Raw genomic sequence first — 22,050 nt, forward strand, 5'->3', positions numbered from 1 at the left:
TAACCATCATATGAAATATCTTCAATACCAAAATTGCCTGAGAGAGGTAGATGCCATTTCTGCAGCCTTTGCTGATTGCCTCCAAACACAATGTATCTTCCAAACGACCACAAACCCCAACATGGAAAAATTCCTATTACAAGTCGGTACTCCTCGCTGAGCGAGCACCACCACGGAAATTAAAATGTTCATCATCAGGCTCTTGCCACTTACAACAGCAAAATTAACCCCAAATAAAATGTGCTAAGTTCAAGGACTTAACAATAAATTTTCTTAGGAAAGGCGTTGGAGGAAGAAGTATTTGGGAAGCATCCTTTGCATTTACACATATATACACATGCATGCATATGTAGCTACATAAATTAAATACATAAAAAGGAATATTTAAGATTTTTATCTTTATTCATTAAGCATGCTTTGTACATATAGTACATACAAGAGTTAATTATTTTAAGCATACAATTTTTAATATATATATTTTAAAATGTTTAAGACAACCCCAATCTGTCAAACAATTTAGTCATGCTCTGAATCCTGAAAGGCTGGTAGCCTAGCAAGTCAGTAAATTAACTCAAGTGAAAAGAAAACAGGGTCAATTCCAATTCAGCTCTGATCTACTTGCTGACCTTATCCTTATGACAACTATAAATTTAAACTATATTATCCTCGCAATCCTATTAAAGTAGGAGAAGAATGCAATTTCATCAGATAGAGTTTGACATTCAGATGCCCCAGGTCTCCCAGCACAAGCACTGAATTTCTATTTTGTACCAAGTCATTGCAGACTGAACATGGCAAGTGCAGGAGGCTGTATGCTTCGGCCAGATTTCAGGACTGTTGGAAAAGGCGGACAGATAGATGGAGAGATAGATAGCCCTGAACTGCTCTCACTGATAGATTTCGGCCCCTCCACTGGAGGTAAAGGGATGGCAAAAGATTACAAGAGAGAGAGATTAATCTTAGACTGATGCATTGTAAATGAAGTCCTGCTTTCAGAGCACTCCAAAGATAATCAGGTAGAGCTTTTACTTGTTGAGATATAAAAAAGAATAAATAAAAAAGGGAAAGGATAAGTTTGTTTTATAAGCCTGAATGCACAGTTCATAGCTGTATTACAGGCTATCGTGAGACACAAGCTTTACATCCAGCAGCTTTCCATCACTCTGTGAATGCAGCGAACAGACACAGTCCAGCAACAGGATGTTAGCACACACAGAACTGCTTTAGGATTTGTAAGCAACTTCTGTCCAACAAAACGAGTATTTTTACATAGCAGGAAAATTGTTCTCAAAGAGTAAACAAACCAGATACAGCAAAACCAAGCACTTACATCTTTGCAACTAAAAATAATAAACCTGACTTTCTCCCATCTCCTTATGTTTCCTCTCCTGACTGGGGAACTTGAGTCCCCCCACATGATGTCTCTGTGTTTAAACACACAGCTAGATTTGTGAAAACCTTCACGTTGCCCATATCCAAATAAGCGGTCCGTGGGCACGCTGAGCCACCTCATTAAACATTCCCAAGGTAAATCCTGGGCACTGATGCCTTTAAAAATGCTCTGAGAGATTCCACCTCTTTGCAAATATGCTCATACTCATGGTTTCCAGCAACATATGGAAATTAGAAATGTCCATTAGATTTCAAGGAGAATGAATTTTTAAAGGAATTGATCAAAAGTGCTTAAGAGAATTAAGTACATGGAAGTTTGATTTTACTCTTAAAGCAAATCCATCAGATGCAACATTTGAAAATTAAATACTCATTGCATTCTACTGATTTTGAAGCCTTATTAGCCTAGCTTACAATTTTCCTTCCCTCTCCCTAACCCCAGTTTGGACCATTACTCTCTTCTCCTTTCTTTGTGCACGCACCCATGCCACTTTTGGAAAGCTACCCTGAGCCACACTTTTTCACGTGCAGTTTCCTATGGTTCTGCTGTCTAGTTCAGCAGCTGTAGATTACCTCCCAGCCCAACCCAACCCCTCTGAAACCATACACAAGCATTAATGAAGACTACCTGAAATATATACAAGAAAAAGAACACATTGATCAATGACCAAGATTTAAGAGTTCGATTATTTAACATAAACATTAATCAGCTAAACATATACCTCTATAGAACCTCAGTCTGGATTTTTATTTTTTTTATTTTTTTTTTTAATAAAAATGCTTTAAGTTAGACTTGAACTTTCCTGCTGCAAAAAATGAGAGCTAATTTAATTGGGAACGTATCTTTTAGAAGCAGTGCTTTTATCAAATAAATAATTTCAGGAAAGAGCTAATGGTTTTTTAGCTGTAAAAGCTCTCTTTACATATAGTTACACTTGCACAAAAATTGCTTCTGTTAATTTAAATCCCTGCCCAAGCAGGGACACCCAGAGCAGGCTGCCCAGGACCACGTCCAGGCGCCTTTTGGAGATCCCCAAGGAGGAGACCCCACAGCCTCTCTGGGCTGCCTGTGCCAGGGCTCCGTCACCCGCCCAGCACAGAAGTGCTGCCTGGTGCTCAGAGGGAGCCTCCTGGGTGCCCGGCTGTGCCCATGGCCTCCTGTCCTGGCACCGGGCACCACTGAGCAGAGCCTGGCTCCGGCCTCTCTGCACCCTCCCTTCAGGGATTTCGGGACAGGGATGAGATCCCCCTGAGCCTCCTCTTCTGCAGGCTGAGCAGCCCCAGCTCTCCCAGCCTCTGCTCACAGCAGAGATGCTCCAGTGCCTTCATCATCCTGGTGGCCCTCTGCTGGGCTCTCTCCAGTATGTCCAGGTACTGGGGGAGCTTTTAACTTTTACCTATTTTTCCAGCAACTAAAGGAGAAATTGAAAACAATGAGCCAAGACCTGTGTTCCAGTGATATGCTCACACTTGATAGAAACACTCAATCTAAAGTTGCATTTCCTTTCTCCAGTGTTTTTCCACTAAAAGATTTAACAACTCTTGTACCTCTATTTATTAGTCTCGTCTCAATTTATCCAGTAAATATTCCATTACAGCTGTCTTAGCTTTAATCATTAGCAGCTGTCCTTCATTACATCACAAAATGCTTTAGAAGGCTATTATTGCTCATAAGTGCCTTAAAAAGTGTCCAAAGGTAAAATAAAATATGAAGATGTTATTTTTCCAACCATAAAAGAAGATTAGCAGTAACAAGAAATGTCAAGATTGATTAGCTTCAATGACCCACTGAAAAAATCTGCTGTACTAAAAAGAATAAAATACTTCTTAAAAAAGGAGAGAAGTCAAAGTAATTTATGTTTTAAATTTCCCACGTTTAAAGGAGGACTGGGAGAGTGGAGCCACAAAAACAAGGCTGGCTAATGAAAACGTAACATTTCCTTGGCTTGGCGTAAATGCTGACCTTGAAACCAAAGACAGAAAGATTACCTGCAGATGTGGTACGTACAACTTTTTCATTTTTTTTATTTATTTAAAAGCTTGGCCTGTTAAGCTAGTTGCAACACTTGACCAGCCAGGAGCAGAATCTTGACTCGAGTTCAGTCAGTCAAAAATAGTCAACCTTCAACTCCTACGCCATTTTTTTTCCATTTCTAAGCAACTATGGGATGTCTGCCTTCCAAATTAATTGCAACATTTGATAACATGCAGTAATGAAGTGTCCCTAAGCTAAATGCTGTCTTAATTTGCGTTTGCACATTGCATTTCCAATTTACATCATATTATTCACCTCCTCCATAGCGGTATCACATTTCCTTCTCACATTCTCTTGTGCTAAAATAAAGCCTCTCTTGCAGACCAAAGGAATATTTGTTCGAATCTCTTTATTCTCAGCTCCTGTGCTCTTTCCCCCACACCCACCTCTTCACTGCAGCACTGACAAACGAGCTAAATCGCTGGGAGAACTAGTAATGGTGGACTTCGGATCTTTTTGTCTTCAGATACAGACAAGATGCCTTTTGAAAACAAAATTAAGCAAAATTCATTTTTTTGTACTCAATACAAGTGTAACAAAGTAAAATAAGAGGGCTATATCTGCAGAGCTCAGACCAGATGACTGCTTCTCTTTTCTTCTATAAAACATAACTACGTTACCACTGAAGACCTGTAGATAAAATTACAAACTATTTAAGTGTCAAGATTCAAAACTGCCATCGTGAACACCACGCTAATTCTTACTCAGAAATCATCCCATAAGAGGTGGTATAAATCTTCATGGAACGTGATGCTGAGAGACAGAAATCTGCGGACAATATCATACGGGCTTCCCAAAGGAGCAGGTTGGGAAGATGCATCGTGAGTTTGTCATTCCATTTGTCATTCCCACTGCCTTTCAGCTCTCATTTCATCTCAGCCCTTAAATCCCCCCCCTCCCCCCCGTGACATCAGCCTCAATCGCTCGTCACAGCTATTTGGGGAGCTTTCTTTTTTTTTCCTTTTTCTTTGCCTCCTTTTTCTACGTCTGACAGTAAACTGAACAGCTGCACTTCCTAGAAACGCCCATTCAAAATTTGTGTCCTAAAGCTGGAAATAACATGAATGCTTCTTTCAGCCCACGAATCCAAATACATTTTGCACCAACACTCGCTGACCTAACACAATACCTTCCTGATAGCAACTCACCAACTCTGCTACAGGTCAGTATTTCCTTGTGTCCACGTCATTCTGACATGGAGCGTACATACAAATAAATTCCCAAGAGCATACTCGTTTTTTTAAAAAGGTTCAGCTTTTTGTAACCACCATAAAACCTAGAAGACAAACAATAACTTATTTACGCTTTTCAGGCCAGGAAACCTAGGAGCACAAAAGGTAGAGAGAGCAAAAGTTCACAGAGACTTACTCTTTCGCAGAGATGCTGTAATTCTAGGTCAACATCGAATTCCCAAAATTCATGAGCAAATTAAGGAATTACACATTCCTGCAACCCAAAATGGTGAACCTCTGTGGCTGGAGTCTACCACAATCCAGCTGCACATGCACTTCCTAGGTCTGTAAGCAGCTGTATATGAAGAACCCCTTGGCTATTGTAAACAAACCCCAGATAGAAAGGCTTCAAACAATTGTTAATACCCGTTCTAGGATTATCTGCTTGTTCTTCTATCTCCCTTTGTTAAGATAAAAAGGCTTGCTGGTGACATCAGATTTGTGATCTCACTAAAAAGACTGCCCTGCATTCACAATTTATAAAGCACCAAATTGAAAACCACCACCCAGAAGTACAGACCAATAAAACTCAGACCAGTAATGTATATATATGGCAAGAGCGATGACTGTAAAAACACTATTTCTCCAAAAGCAGAGGGTAGACGCGTAATTTCTCCACCAAGGCAGCAAAAGATCTACTGCAATAGAAACACCTTGTGTCCTTTTAGGTTCTGCAAGGCACAGCCCTTGCATTGTGAACCTGAAGGAAAGCTGCCACAGCAAGGCTGGCGTTTTGGGGACACTCAGCTCTGAGCCAGAGATAAGGAGGCATTACTGTAAGCAAAACAGCAGCTGATGTTAATTTTGCTCAATGCAGAGGAGAAAAGTTGCTGGTCTTTCACTGACATCTCCCTAAAAGCCAAAAAGGACAAGAGATATTTGCACTTTCTCAGAGTCAAGCTGTTTTCTCTTCCCAGCTTGCTCATAGCAAGATCAGCATGGCACAAGCGTCTCAGAACTATCTTATACTCCTCTTTCACATTGATAAAACTCGTTTAAACACAACTGGCACAGGCTGCCCAGAGCAACTGTGGATGCCCCATCCCTGGAGGTGTTCAAGGCCAGGCAGGATGGGGCTTTGGGCAACCTGGGCTGGTGGGAGGTGTCCCTGCCCACAGCAGTGGGGTTGGAACTGGGTGATCTTTAAGGTCCCTTCCAACCCAGACCTTTCTTGTGATTCTGTAACAGTAACAGTCAGGCAGGCTTTCTTCTCCATCCTTATTCCTGCCAGTTGCAGTCCCTCTACGAGAAGCAGGCTCAACAGAATTTTAAATAATACTTTGTGGTCCGGATCAAGTAAGAGGCAGATCTGAGAGAAATTATATCACAATTTAGCTCCTCAAAAAGCTACTTTTGTCATTTTGTTTTCCCATGGGTTTCCCCACTCAAAGACACCACCATTTTTTCCCACCTACTTGTGTTTTTTTGTTTGTTTGTTTGTTTTTTGTTTTTTGTTTTTTGTTTTTTTTTGAGATTTACTAATGTACCCCCTCAATTTTCTTCAGGCATGTTTGCCAGACATCTATCTCACTGCAGGAGCACCACCCTTTTTACTTGACAGGCACCTCCCGGAGCGCACAGGGCTGCGAGGAGCGGGCAGGGCGCTCTGCCTCAGCCTGGTGAGTGCCGTAAAGATGGAGATTGCCTGCTGGAGGATTAAACAAACACGCAGCTCGAGCAGAGAGAGGAACAACCCTCCACTGAAGTGAGCTGAGAGCTACCACAAGAGCAGCGTGTTTTAGATAACGAAAGATGGGATGCCACAAAGCAATTTATAGCTCACTTATTTTTGACACAAATAAGGCTAGAAGCTGTCATCCTAATTACTTTATTTTCTCAGAAAACAACTCCTTTAACAGATCTTTTTCCCCAGGGGCAGTAGCTGTTTCTTTACCTGAGATGGAGAGCAAAGAGCCCAGCCTGCAGCAGGCAGGAGGCTCCCTCCCAGCTGGTGCCACCTCCACCTCTTCACAGCTGGGACACCATGGAAACATGATGTCACCAACACTTTTTCTGTGATTACTGTCCTTTCTCCCAATCAGTCAGCAGGTCAGAATTTGGAAACCGTGTACTACACAGTTTCCTTTTTAAAATACTAATTACACTACAATTTGCATGTTAGTAATAGCGCAACAAATTGCTCAGAGACTCATTTTGGCTAACAGCTCATGAATCTTCACCAAAATCATGATTTTTTTCGTAACTGTCAAATTATTCCACCTAAAAATTATACAACACAGATAAGAATTCAGAAATCTGCCCCAAACTGTTGTTAGAAATGTGAATGAGTAGTTCACTGAGAGGCTTCAAGTAGCAGATGTGTGCATTGCAGAAGACGTCCACATGAACAATTGAAGAATTATTCTCACAACTTCAACTACACACTGTGCTGACAGCAGTCGGGAGGCTCCAGGTAAGTATTTGTTAGTTGGTCCGCTTTATTACTATTTCAGAAAGCAGCATTTCCTTTAAAAATTAGTGCTGTATAATTTCTGGTGGCATTTCAGAGTATTAGCACTCAACTTTTCAAAAACCGCTCATCCAAAAATTATGTCATAGTTATAAATACGTCCAGGGCCATCACCCAGCAAGCATTCAGGCACTAACGATCTTAAAGGAAATCACGGCATTTTAGAATTTACAAATCCTATGGATTTGGAGAATATTGATTAAAACAAAGCAGTTTTAATGCAGAGTATTTGGCTCTCTCATCCTCATCTATGAAATGATTACAATATATTAAACAAGGCTATAAATCAGTCACTAAGCACACCAAAACTGAGGGTATTGCTGCAGGCTTCAGTAACCTACTAGAAGTATTTAAAAGTTATATTTTAACGAATCATTTTAAATTATACAATACCCTTTTATCTTTTGAGATACAAGACCATACACCTCAGCCACCTCTGGTCTGTCCCATCAAAAGACAAAACGTGCCTCACTGCAACCTGAACTTGCCCCACATTCTGCACCATGAGCACGTGAGCAACATGCTAGACTGCTAACCTCACTCTGCACTTCAGGAAGCATCAACCCACCAGAAAAATATTCTCTAAAGGAGAGATTCAAGACGTGCATGGTTAAACACAAGTATCACAGTCGTCCGGTGCAAGGTAACCACAGGAACCCTTTGCAAAATAGCTGCCTCTTGCTAGGACAGCAAGCTCTGTGACGCTGCAGCAGGTTCAGTGCAGTGGAGAAGACTTGGGAGGCTGCTTCAGAAGGATTTTTTTAACCCACAGTTCCAGTAACAAAAATTAAAAGGCTGTACTGTCTAGTTGACAAACCTCTCTTTGCTCAAAGGAGAAGGCACTTCTCACAGAGCTGTGACTGAAAGACTGAAAGCAAGTCCCTGACAGGTGTGTCATCTTTCTTAATTACAAAAACAACAAAAGGTCCTCAAGGGGTACTGTAGACATCAAAACCAGCACAGCCCACAAGGGTTCAAAAGCACTTTCCAATGTAAAGCTTTTCACAGAAGCAACACCTTGCACATCAGCATTGGGTACCCTGTAGCCCATGATACAGAAAGCTAAGATCTACAATACAGGCAGATTTTAAATAAAATTCCTAAATGATACTTTCTGTCCAGATTTGAAACATGCTAAAACATTTAGGATGACCGTTTTATGCTGCACCCACAATTTAAGAGACATACAGCAGCCATTTATTTGAAGTATATGGCTCACCTCTATCTAACTCAGAGATGGAATTTTAATCCTATAGATTTTCCAATTTTCCTAATCATCATAAGGATTGACACAAATACCTGGAGTGCTGCCTCAAAGGTGCAAGAAACAATTCCAGTGAATTCTCCATACACTACAGAAGTTTTCAGGAAGTCTCTAAAAAAAACTAATTGAAATCGAAATCAATAGAGGAAAATCTGAAGATGCATTTGGAGCAGACACAAGAGCTGCCAATGCAACTAAACGTGAAAGAACAATGAAGAAACATTAAAGCCATTTTAAAATAATAAGTGATTTATGGATCTGGAGTCTAAAACAGATTATGGGTTCTCACAAAGGACTGCCTCAAAAGCCTCTGTTACACACTTTAAACTAACAAGAAGCTCATGAATACTCAAAAATAATGACAGGGAAAATCTCAAGAGCAAAAGCTGTCCAAGAAGGGAAAGAAATATTATGGCTGAACACCGTGCCTGGGTTTAGCACTGTCTCAACGCACAGCTTCCAGAAGCACTGCTGAACAACAAATTTTTTAAAATTACATGGAATATAATGTAACTGGACATCACGGCTTTTCTTAAAAAAGAAGTTTCAACTGTACCTAAGCTATTGAAATTGCAGAGAAATAAACTGTGATTTCAATTTTCCATCCACTTTGTAGGACACATTCAGCGCTCACTGCTGGGCACGAAGAGGCTCAAGGTTCTGTCAGCAGGTTTCATTTCCATTCACGGCTGACAAAAGATATTTTTTCATAACACTGCCTTCTTGAAGCATCCAGATGTAGGCCTCCTTCACCTGTGTGTTAATGTTTTGTGCTTCTTATAAATCATTACTTGCAGTATTTCAACTTGAGGCGCACAAGCACAGCGTTACTAGGCTAGGAACAGAAGGCCCATTCTGTAGGAAGGAGAATTTATGGTATATAATGCATCACGGTATTGACTTTTATTTAACTTAAAAATAAATAACCTCTGTATTTCCTCTGCTAGAATGCTAGCTTTGCAACACGCCTCCAAGGAATAATGTGCCTTTTATAGCTAGCAGGTTGCCCTGGAGCAGGTTTGTTCTCTTGGACACTACACGCTGGTACAGCAGGAGCCAAGAGGGGCATCCCTAAGGGAACCAACGCTGCTTCTAGAATCAGCCAGCTTCAGCTCTTGCCTCCTTTGAGTGCTTCCTATCTTGTCATCCCCTGAAAAGCACCAAGGAGACCAAGTCATATGTTTAACGTGAGTTAATACGAAGAAGTTAATAAGAAGTAATAAGAGCTCATAAGAGGAAGGAGAAGACACTTCACATAGATTTTGACCAACCTTATGTTTATATACTGCTTTTTTTTGTCTCACAGCATGGAACAAAAGGAGAGAAATCCCATTCAGAAGGGAAAGCCAATATAAGAGAAGCAATCGAGATGAATCACAACTCTGAAAAGTAATTTTGATTTATCTGTATGGTAATAGGCTTTCTTCTCAACATCACAGGAGAAAATTCAAGAGGACTATGTCCTCACTATGGTGCACATTAAATGATGTTTTCTCGATACACTCTGTGCAAAGCCCACATTACGACCAGCTATTACTCTCTGCTTCTTGGTATAGACTCCCCCATCATCTCTACTGAGGGAGACTTACCCTTGTCTGTTCTTTCCTGCTTCCATAACTTACCATGTTTGTGTGTCTGAGAACTGTAAGAAAATTTCATTTCAGATAACGTTACTGGATGATAAAACAAGCCAACTAGCTGAGACAGAATCATGACATAAAAAACAAAATCCCTCCAAAGCCACAGCATTCAGACTGAAGGCTCTGTGAGTGTACAGACTAACTCCAAGGAAGCTGCAAGTATTATTTAAGGCAACCCTCTGTCCATAGGCTTACACTTCTACCATCTTCCAAGCAGGCAGTACCTCACTAGAAAAGCTTTATGGGTCTAAAAATCAAAGGATGGCGGAGCAGGGAGGGAGTCTAGAGGTTGGACTCAGTGATCTTGGAGGTCTCTTCCAACCTAGACTATTCTGTGATTCTGTGAGTCACGGCAATCCTAAGAACAAAGTAATTTAACATTCTCTATCCTAAAAAAGAAAATTTGGTAGCAGAAAACAAGTCTGACAGCATGCAACATGTCTGGCAAGATGATTAAAAGTATAAACAAAAACAAGAAAAAAACTACCATAGGCTTAATCTTAGTTCTCCAGTAAATAATGCTTTACGTGTAAGTACAGCCTTTGCATTTTCAGATGCAACAACCAATTTCATCAAAGTAGCATTAAAACCAAAGTTTGTAACCTGGGATTATTTAAAGTCCTTGCAACATCAATACTGCTAATATTGTTAAATGCACTTTAAGCAAATAATTCATATAATATTAATGTAACAACTGAACAATACTGTGCATCTGCCAATTGATATTGGCAGTTCTGCTCATCACCTTTTTATGCATAAAAACATTGTACTTCTAAATAAGTCTCATGAGTTATATCAACCACCTAAAAATCATGACATATTTAAGTAAAATTCATAAACAGAGCAGGTAGTGAGTACCTCTGGAGCTCAGAAATTCATAACAACATCGTAACATGTTACCAGGGTGAAAAGACCACACTACTCATGGTTTCAATTTTTTACGTGGCAGTGCTAAAATAAATGTTTTCTTTATGACAAAAACACAGGGACAATATACACAGAACTAAGAGACACATTAAGAAAGGAAAAGCATGCAATCATTCTGGAGGTGGCGTTATTAACTGAGCTAACACTGGATATGCGTCACTTCCCATCCCAACGTAACTTTCACTGTTAGGTTAGGCACCACAGCCATTCAGCAAAAGCAAGATATTCCAAGAAAGTCACACGCATGCCCTTCCACTCCAGCAGCTTAAATAAATCCTGCTCTGCACTACAGCCCCGCAGGACACGCAGTGGTGCTGCACCTCTTCGTGCTCTTTCTGAGGCTGGAGGGGGCTTGGAAAGACACGAGGATGAGGAAGGGCTGCTGACCCTAACAACAGCTCTTTAAAAACTGAAACCGCATGTAATGTTTCCCCTGAAACTGAACTGCTGAAGCTCAACATGTATAGCAGTGGGACTGGTTTGCTGTCAACAAGCAGCATAATACAAGAACACTGGAATTGCAAAATCAATCACATGCATTAGAAGTATAAAGGCAAATTTAATTCAACCTTTCTAGGCATATTCATGATCTCCCAATTAGATGATCACATACTAGCTTTTCTGCAAGACTCATCTTTTTAGCACACAGAATAGACTTTTTCAAAACTAAATGATCTAGCCAAGAGCATACTTCATTTTCAGACTCCCAGACCCTCTGCAGCGTTTGATACTGCTAATTAACACACTGCCTCATCCCAGAAATGCAGCAAGGATCCTGTACGCTGAAGTCAAACTGTTTTCTGAGTCCTTGCTGGAAGGACACTCCCACACAGAGCAACAGGAAAACTGCCCTTGGGCTGCTTGGCGCCTTTTCCTCCCACCCCAGAGGAATCGGTTCTAATTCTTCAGATGTCAGCTACGTGCACTCAGTATTACCTACCACAGTACAGTATAAATCACCTCAAAACCTTTATCCAGAAAGTAAACAGACGGGGAAAAAATAAGTAGCATTGCAAGTTAACAGTTCATTTCCAACGTGCATAAAATGTGGTGTCAAGGTATATGTATGAAATAACAAAGATGCACAACTGCACCTTTCAGGATAATTTCTGTCATGTGCATTTGTATGCTAAAACATCAAAAGACAGCCTACAGATAGTGATATAAACCTTCACTCTCTTATTCCTACCAAAAATAGGAACCATAAGTTTAAAGCATTCCACAATTTATCAACAATTTTCACAGTAACTGAGGCAATAAACACCACGCTCCCATATGCGTTGATCAGTTTCCACAGCTAGGCACAGTACACCCTGCATTTCTGCTTCCTAAAAATTATATATTGCACCTTCACTGGCATTTCTGTAGGAGATTATTTAAATTATATTTCAATTCGTAATGATACAGATCTTGAAACTTAATTCTTCTTCACAGCTGCTTAGAGTATTATGCCCCTATGAACGAGAGGCTTCAAGTAATACGAGCACTTCCACACCTGTATAGGAAGTACGAAACATTAACAACACTAAATCACAGAAAAGGATTTCCAGCTTGCCTAACCTATAAATGTTTAATGCTAGAAAATTGTTAAAAGGTTACCCGGTGAGGTTCCAAAGCACTTGTTAAATACTAATCTTTTTCTTTAAAAAAAATTCATTCTTTTACTTCAAAGGTTTGTGGTGGGTTTTTTAGTGGTGGTGGTTGGTTGGTTGGTTGGTTTTCTTTTTCACTATGTTCTGAGCAGAACTTCCAAACCACTTTCCAACATACAAATTCAGCATAAAGCTGTCTGTGTATTTCAGCATAGAAAACTGTGGAAGTGACAGGAAAGCTGAGACAGGAGCATTCTTTTAGGCAGAAATCTTTCATTCTACTTTTTGTTTTTAAAACTGCAGCTTCTTTACCACACGAAACTGAAATTTATTAATAATTATAAGGCACTGCCACGTCCACTCAGCTCCGCCAAGTACTAGCACCTAGCCAGCCATGGGCTGTGCAGAGGCAGGACGATTCAGGTTTAGAGTAAGGGGAACAGAAATGCAATCCCTGGAACACCCTCATCCACTTCCCACACCTATCCTCCTCCCGTGCTTCTGGCAAGAGATGGGAACCTGTGACCACCTCCTTGAGGAAGAGGAGAGAACGCAGGCGGGGGTTAAGTTACTGAGCAACTGCTCAGCTGCGACAAAGTTGGCTGACAGAACTATTTTATACACATTGCTAAATACTAACGGAAAGATGCTGCTTATAAATGCAGCCAGTGGGCTGATAAGCTTAAGTTCATGACAAGTGCCCTGTGCTGTTAAATAACAGCACAGAAAAAGAAAGATCTAAAATACCAGTTGGAAAAATACATACATTGCTTAACAGGAGGCTCCCCTCGCATGCATGTAAGTTAAGAAAACCATCTTGCTGAAGCAGATGGCTATTTCACTTGGATCTCTTTACTACAGATAAATAGTTGCTAGATAGGACAAAGGACACACAAAAAAATCATAATACGCACTCACCAAATCTGCTTTATGGGGGTGATGGGATGGGACTTACTATAACATTGCATTTAAAGATTAAATGAAAGCAACATTTCTGGGAATACTGAGTACTGAGCACAGAGCAACCCTCAACGACAAAGCTACTGACCAAGGAAATGAAAGATCTACATGAATACTTTCAATATATCTCTATAACTATGTTTTAGAAGAAGTGCTCATTCACTTGCTCTCCGATATTGGATCGATTCCTAACAGCAAAGGTAGGTCTTGTTGAAAGTAAAAACCTTTGTTTGAAGATATTTACATTAATGGTTTGGATCTTTAGGTTAATGTAAAGATAATTTGGTGCAGTTTGTATTAGGAAACAGCTCATCATCTACTGCAATTTGGTTCCCAGTGTCATAAACGGCGTAACACCACCGAAATTAGGACTAAGAGTTGCAGCTACTTTAGGAAGGCACAAGCAAAGTATTCAAGTCGTGTTATTCATAAATTAAAACTACTACGAGGACATCTTTTCTGCGAGCAAAATTACTTAATAACACAAAATGATAAAAGCATAAGTCATACCAACACTTATCTCCTGGGAGTAATTCTGACCTCTGATACACATGGGCAACACATCTGACTTCAAGCAAGTGTACTGCTAAAGAGCAGAATTTTCTCCTCATTCTTACTTGGAGTATGTCCAAAATGAAATCATTAAGCTTTATAAGCCTTACTGTAAAGTGTGCTTACCTGTGCTGGACCATCTTTACCTTCCACACCAAAAACATTCTGTCGTTTCACTGTCAGCAAATCAAGATCTTTAGTATCATCGTCGTCGTCATCATCTTCGAAGAACTGCATGGAGTCTGTGTTTGGAACCCTGCTTGATAAAGCAGCTTCTTTTTCCTCTTCCTCAGATACTTCTTCTGATTCATCCTCAGACTCATCACTCTCCTCAGCACCTTCTTCTGTTTCTTTCCTTCTTTCCTCTTCCTTTGCTTTGTTACCAGATACCTTTCCACTTAAATTAGTTCTGCATTTCTCCACTCCTTCCTTGGTTATTGAGGAGATGGTATTTTTATTTTGCTCTGTCTCCTTTACGGGATTTGTCTTATCAGCCGATTCATTCGCAGATAACTGTTTCTGAACTTTTTGAAGAAATCTCACACGAGGTGCCATTGCAAGACCAAGTGATCTAATGCATGGAATTAAACAAATACATTAATCTGAAAGGCATATACACAAAATCTGACTAAATTAGAAGCCTTCACCAAAGGCTCAAGTGCTTCAATTTTAATTTTGGTAATTTACATTTACACATTTTCACCAATATATTCACAAAACAATATAGGGCACACAACAGGACACTCTAGATTGTACAATATAAGTGAACACTGGGAGAGGAATGAAGAAAAAAAATGATAAAACAGTCAAGAACAATTACAGATCTTCCCAGGAAAGGAAGCAAACAAAAAACCTGAAAAGTTATAGAAAGGGATAAATTAAATATGATCTGTAATAAATACAGTGGAAGAAACACCAATGTAATTTGGTATGAAGATGCATGGATATCATGTCAAGGACTGAGATGGTACTGATATCTGTCAGTGTCCTTCACTGCTAGAAAGCAGTGCTTATCAAGTCAGTTAAGAAAGCAATAGAAGATAAGCTTAGACCAAGCTGTGTACAAACAACCTCCCAAACGCTTATTATATAACTTCTCAAAGAAAGGTGAGGATTTGGGGTCATTACTGCCTCTTTTCTATAATATATTCCAAACTGAGAACAGTTTCAGAAACACATTCTACTACGGCTGAAAGTTTCCTCACATTGTTAGATACAGTATCTTTAAAACTTATTTCTTAATCATTTTCCAAATCTAGTGTTCAGTCAATACTAAAAAAAAAGCCCTGAATATATAAATGAGCATTTCTTTGCCTCAACTAGAAAAGGCAGTATCAGCTTTCATTAATTCATTAGATGTCACTCAGACCACAATCCTACTTGCACTGAGGTTACAGCTGTTCTTCCTTCAGCCTTAGTGCTAGAATTCGGACGTGCTTCCATAATAAGAAATTTGGAAGATTTTCTCATGAAGACAGAGAGCAGGTAAATTATTTGTTGTGATTTAATAAATTCCAAAACAGAACATTAAAAACATACCAACACCACAATATAGTCCTCAGACTTAAGAAAGCCTTAAAATGACAGTACAAATTCAGCTGACAAACTGAAAAACAATTCTTCGGTATGAAATGCAATAAATACTTGGGAGAAAGCGCTATACAAAATGTTTTAAATCAAATTCTGAAAGCAATGCTGAAACCAAACACTTATGTTGCTACTATAAATGAAAGTACAATTGACAGTTCTATCAACTGACAGAAAATGAAGTGGCCAGACATCATCGTTCCCTAAAACTCATCAGTGAACGTGTTAAAGGAGCTGAATAAAACATTCACAATGCTCAGGATGCTCAGGTACATCCTCCAATTCAAAGCAGGTTGACAACAAATTTCAGGAAATAATTTGAAAAAAGTAAAAATCCAAAGGTCTTCAGAAAGAATATTTCATGACTTGAAGAGGAATACTGCTTTTATTTCCTATTGAATACAGAAAATTAAACATAAGTAAACATTTTAGAAAATGAATTCAAAGAAATAGCATAAAAGTAATGCCTCTTCTGAGGTCTGATAATCTCTTCTTCTATGTAGATCTTGAGTATGTTCATATTAACACAGTATCTTAAAAAACCCTCTATTTCAATTGCGTGAAAACATGGGCATCTTAACTCTCTAAATGATGGTATCATAAATATTAAGCAAAATTTGTTCTTCTACAGAACAAATTAAACAGGAACTGGAACACCAGTACAATCTTTCATTTCTTAACTGTCACAAGACTGCCTAGCCTGCAGCTCAAAGATTTCCAGTACTTTTTTTTTTTTTTTAAATACGAGACTCTGGTCATTTCTGTGGGAGAACTTCTACACAACAATTTTTTACACAAGTTAGTTCTTCATTCTAATACCACAAGTTACTACATTTACTAAACATTTACTAAATATTGCGTGGTTAAATTTACTCAGAATGATTTGAACACACAAAAACACAGTGCAGTGATTTCTGTCACTGTAGAACAGGTTCAGGAAATGACATAAAATAGCCTGAGAAAGGTTAAATACTTCAGAAGCAACTTCAAGAGACAAAATGTGTATTATTAACCTTGCAATACATGCTGTGTGCTCTCAGTACCTGAGCCACCCTGACACCTGCTCAAAACCACAGCAGAGAACAAGCAACACTGGTTTCTAGAGTACATTAAAGACCATTTTTTCAACTTGGCTGGACTAACCAGCCACGAGAGGCACTCTACTGCAACGCTACTCATGCATACGCAAGCACTTCTGAGCTAAGCGAAGGTCGATAGCAGGCTTGGCTGCACTATGAGAAAAGATAGTTTAAGATCCTAGCAGAAAGGAGGGTGATGAGTAAGGGAACTCTGGGCTTTAAGAGTTTGACTGCAGCTTGGTCAGGGGTCTGTACAGCAGGACCTGAAAGCTCAGAAGCTCCCAGAAGCTGTGCAGAAAGCTCAAAAAGGGATGGGTGGGTCTTGCAGGTGGTTGGGAGGGAGTGATGTGAAAAATGCCCAAGCTCCACAGATCATTGGAGAGGACACACAGGTCTCTATGTGTAGTACTGTGTAAGGCTGAGATTAACTAGGTAACAGCACGCAAAATACTAAGTCTGGTTAGAGGTGTACCAAACCTGGAACCATCTGGGAAAAAGCAGTGAGGGCTAGGCCATTGATTTGGAAGGAGGCTGGAGTCTAGAAAAGAAAGCACAATGACAGCAAAATGGAAGGCCAGGAAGGGGCTGGAGCACCTCTACTGTGTAGGGAGACTGAGAGAGCTGGGGCTGTACAGCCTGGAGAAGAGAAGGCTCTGTAGGGACCTTACTGCAGCCTTTCAGTACTTGAAAGAGACTTATAAAAAAGATGGGGAACAACTCTTTGCTCAATTGGATAATGACAAGACAAGTGGAAAAGGTTTTAAACTAAAAGAGGAGAGATTTTGGTTAGAGATTAGGTGAAGTTCTTCCCTCTGAGGGTGGTGAGGCCCTTGCACAGGTTGCCCAGAGAAGCTGTGGATGCCCCATCCCTGGAGGTGTTCAAGGCCAGGCTGGATGGGGCTCTGGGCAGCCTGGGCTGGTGGGAGGTGTCCCTGCCCACAGCAGGGGTGTTGGAAACAGATGCTCTATGAGGTCCCTTCCAATCCAAGCCATTCTATGATTCTAGGAAGCAGACAAAGCGTGAGATGTGTAAGCCCATGGCTGGCACAGCCTGAGGAACGTATTGGGCAGTCCTGCACTTGCTGACAGAGGCAGAAGCAGGACAATAAACCAAACCTTCTGTCCTGACCACATCGTAAGTGCCAGGCCCACATTTGCAGTGCAGTGGGTGATATCTCTGGTCAGCAACAGGACAGACAGATGTGGACAAATGGATCATGCATCCTGGTACCGCCCGTCACAGGTCTGACAGCACCTCAGCTACCAACTGCTGTGTACCACTGATCTGTAACCAACACGGGTAAAAATAACTGGTACTGAGTTGTGTGTAACAGACATTTCCCAAACAACTTGGCTTCAACCTGCTTTCTTTATTCTCTATGTACCCGTACAGGAATAAACAGAGAAAAATGTGCTGCATTCCTCCTAGAAGACATGAGGGGAAAAATCAGGGGAAATTACCTCCCTTAGCAGCCCCATAGTGCACTGACTAGCCTAAGTCCAGCAGACTGCCTGTTAAAATATACCCCTGGAGACTGAAATGTATTAGCATTTAACAGAATAAGGTGCCTGAGAAGTAAAATATTTAGATTCCCTGCCTCCTCTTTACCTTGTCCAGTACCCAGGAGGCCAGAGTAAATAATTATTCCTTTTCACCCTGTTATTTGTTTACATTTGCTTGTATTTTCAATGCTGTTTGTTTTTTGTTGTTGTTGTTTTTTGTTTGTTTGTTTTTCAACAAAAAGACAGATTTCTCTTTTATGCATGTGTGGAAGAGATTCTCCTTCAGGAAACTTAAAGGCTGGTTATGTTCACAACAGGCCTGTGCAGGTCTTCCTCCAGCAAATTATTCTGGGCAACAATTTGTAATGAGAGGACACTGAACAGAATACTAATGTAGCACATCTCAAAGATGATAAATGTCTAGAATAAATATGTATACACATACACACAAAAGAGACCACTGCTTTCTGCAGAGACTCAATCAGCAGCACTGAAGAGAATCTCAGAGCACAGACAGGCCAAGCAAGAGATTAATAGAGATGACGGGCAACAGCCTGGCAGACTGAAATTCAAACCTGACAGGGGCATCAAGCAGCCTGTTTTCTCTATAGGATTTTAAGTGGAGTAACATCTATCAAACTAGCAGTAAATCTCTGAAAAAAGGCTGAAATACTTTCAGGAGAATCCATAAAGAAGGGAAAAGGAAGAAAGGACACTTATTCCAGCTTTTGCCACGAGTTTGTGCACAGACTGCAAACCAGAGCCGCTTCTGAATGCAGAATTTAAACACCCAACTTCGAGGGCCTTTCAGACAAATTGAGCTGACTTATCCACTGTATCACCACGGAACGTGCATTGAATTGAAAGCCAGGGGACTGCAGGGTGTATGTTGGTAGACTGGAGAGGGGAAGAAGAATGCCAGGAGAAACTTTTCATTTAGAACAGAACCTCCAAATTATCTCCCAGATTTATTATCTTCTGACTTTTTGATTATGCATCCATATATTTCATAGTCATGACTAAATCTATGCTACTCTATCCAACAACTGTCCAATTTCTCCCATTTTAACACAGACATTAGTAACTTAGCAAAGCTGAAATTAGAATAGTCTTTTATGAAGGACCAGATCCTGGCACAGATGCCTAAGAGGAATTAAAGACTATTCTGTCTACACAAATATCAGATACTAGATGGCACACTGTGCTTGGATTCCTAAAATTCAGCACTACCACCATCTGTCAGTAGGTTTGTTAACACACTGGTTAAATTTTTGTGGTCAGCCCTCTAAGTCCTGATCAGCATAGAGTAAGACCTATGCTAAGGTTTTAAAGATGCTGCAACCACACACGGGTCAAGGGGCAAGCAATAGTTGTAGAGAAACTGAAGTTTTTGCTAGCTCTCTTTAAAATCTCAGTCCACAAAGCATCTTTTATAACAGTTTTGTTACCTTTAAAAACATAATCATGTTAATTGAAGCAGAGCACAGGAAGACCAGGTGTTCTACAGTCTAGTTAATTTGTCACATTTTAGTTCATTATGCCACGTGCTGACAATTTTGAGGACTTAAGTCTTCTCTGTATGAAATTCCAGAGACATGTAAAATTAAATTATCGTCCATCTTTGAGCACCTTTCTGCTCCCTTCTGACTACCCTATATCCCCTGAGATCGTTCTAAAGCTTCACATTTTAAAACAATCTCAGATGTTTGTCATCTTTAAAGTCAACCTGTCAGAATTAATTTCCTTCCCCTAGAAAATGTGGAAACGATCACATACATGTACAAAAACAGACATGGTAAAATAGATGCTATTTAGACCAGCGCAGACATGTCACATCTCTACGAAGCCCAGAGTATCTTTTGAAAAGTAATTTACATCCAGGGAACTTTCACACTCAAAATGAGACTGTAAAATAACATTTTCACATAATCCAATTTCTTTCTAAATACTACACTAAATAAGTCAGCATTTAGCTATGACATTAGAGGGTAAACTTGAATAAGAATTACATTGTTCTCTATCCTCTTACTTCACAACTTCTGTCTTTTATTGTATCTTCTGCTGTGAGAATTATTTCTGTTTATAGAGGTATACTGTTTTTACATGTCATTTATAAAGTCTTTTAAAATATGCAAAAGCACAGCATAAATATGAAACTGTAAATATAAGAAACTTTACAAATCTTATGTTAATAGTCAAAAAAAGCTTTTTAAAGTTATTGTACACTGCTAAACTACTTGTTACATACTGTTCGCTTTCTGTACTATGTTTTTTGTCATACTTACAGAGCATATTCTGCTAGAGGCAATTTGAAAACATCGAATACTTCCTTATTCTTCATCAAGTAAACGGAACGCAAGTAGGATACAAAACACTGAAAGGAAAATAAAAGTATTGTTTTTAAAAAAAGAAACTATCCATTAATTTACCAAGACATGAAATAAACATTATATTGTTGTTCTAAATACAAATAGACTTCAACTATAAACTGGCCTGAAGCTAATTTCAGACTGAAATTCTTTTACCCACTACTGATAACCCAAAATTTAACAGTACTACAGAAATGACACAACTTCAAATATTCAGATATTTCATTAAAGCACATTCATTAGCTGAATTTGCCAGTATAATGTCATCATATTTTCACTAGAAAGTAAACATGGCAAATTAATCACAAAGGAAACACCACTGATGTTTTTCCCTCCCAGATTTTCTGGATGCTGTCACGCTATTCTGACACCTGAATCACATGGAAGCAAGAAGAGTCTGACTATGTTGCTATCAATCTGAGGTGCCTCGACTTAATTGCAGCCACTGGCAAACAGAAAGTGATTCAACTCAATGTAGCTGTCTTTCACTGTAGCCTAGGATAATTCACATTACCTTGCTTTTGCCACCAGCTAATCATACACATGCAGTCAATGAATGCAGCTGAGCTGACCAACATCAGTTCACTGCACATTCACTAATATGAGTCCAAGCTTGAAATTTTAATTAATCCTTGACATTCACCAGGAAAATTGGAACCAATCTGTAATAGAACAACTTAATCCTGTGTTATATTTTTCCTCCACCCTTCTCAAAAGGACAGATTCCTATTATTCCTTTATTATTCAGCTTCTCATCTTTTTTTAAATACTGTATTTCTGCCTATCATCAGTTCATTTAAAATTAGTATTCTATCACCACTGATAGTACTAGATAGCTCTATTACAGCTTATTCCTATTCAAACTGAAAAAAAAAAATACTAAATTGCTTTGTAAAATTTCACAGCATTTTTTTGCTGCAAATGTAGGTGATGTCCTGATAGGTTAACATTCATTGATCCGTAAATTGTATCGTTTATTCCAAAGCAGTATTCAGTTGTTTTTGTTTTGGGACACCAATTTAAAGAAATGAAATTGGCCATCTATTGGTTTTCTAACACACTAACAAAATTTGGGGATGCCTCTTGTGGTCAGACACACAATACTACAATTTCTTCCCCCTCCACCCCCAATCTAAAAAGCAAATAAAGAAATAGATTTCTTTAAATCTATTAAGCAAGAACTCAGAATAATTCCATCACTAATGCAAGTATTTGTTAGTAATCTTAATCTGATCTTCCAATTAATATTGCTGTAAAATAACAGACAAACACCCACCCATGTGATGCTATCCACACATACAGAGTATTCAAAGTATCGAAAGAAAGAACAATCTGTCATTTACCCAGTCATGACTTAAGAATTTTGACCCTCATGTATTATGTATTAGTTGTTAGTTCTGTACATTAAACTTCAATAAAACCTATTAAAATATGTTCTGCTTGGCTCC

General features: G+C 39.4%; 1 protein-coding gene across 1 annotated transcript in view; it reads right to left on the bottom strand.

Annotated features, from left to right (window-relative positions):
- DDX10 (DEAD-box helicase 10) overlaps positions 1-22,050 on the bottom strand; it is a 189,094-nt gene that overhangs the window by 123,374 nt on the left and 43,670 nt on the right. Inside the window, exons 12-13 of the mRNA XM_035327036.1 lie at positions 20,519-20,607; positions 14,191-14,635 (exon numbers count right to left, since the gene is read on the bottom strand). Coding sequence (XP_035182927.1) covers positions 14,191-14,635; positions 20,519-20,607 — 534 coding nt within the window. The remainder of the gene's footprint in view (positions 1-14,190; positions 14,636-20,518; positions 20,608-22,050) is intronic.

This window comes from Oxyura jamaicensis, chromosome 1, assembly GCF_011077185.1.
Source record: "Oxyura jamaicensis isolate SHBP4307 breed ruddy duck chromosome 1, BPBGC_Ojam_1.0, whole genome shotgun sequence".
NCBI lineage: Eukaryota > Metazoa > Chordata > Aves > Anseriformes > Anatidae > Oxyura > Oxyura jamaicensis.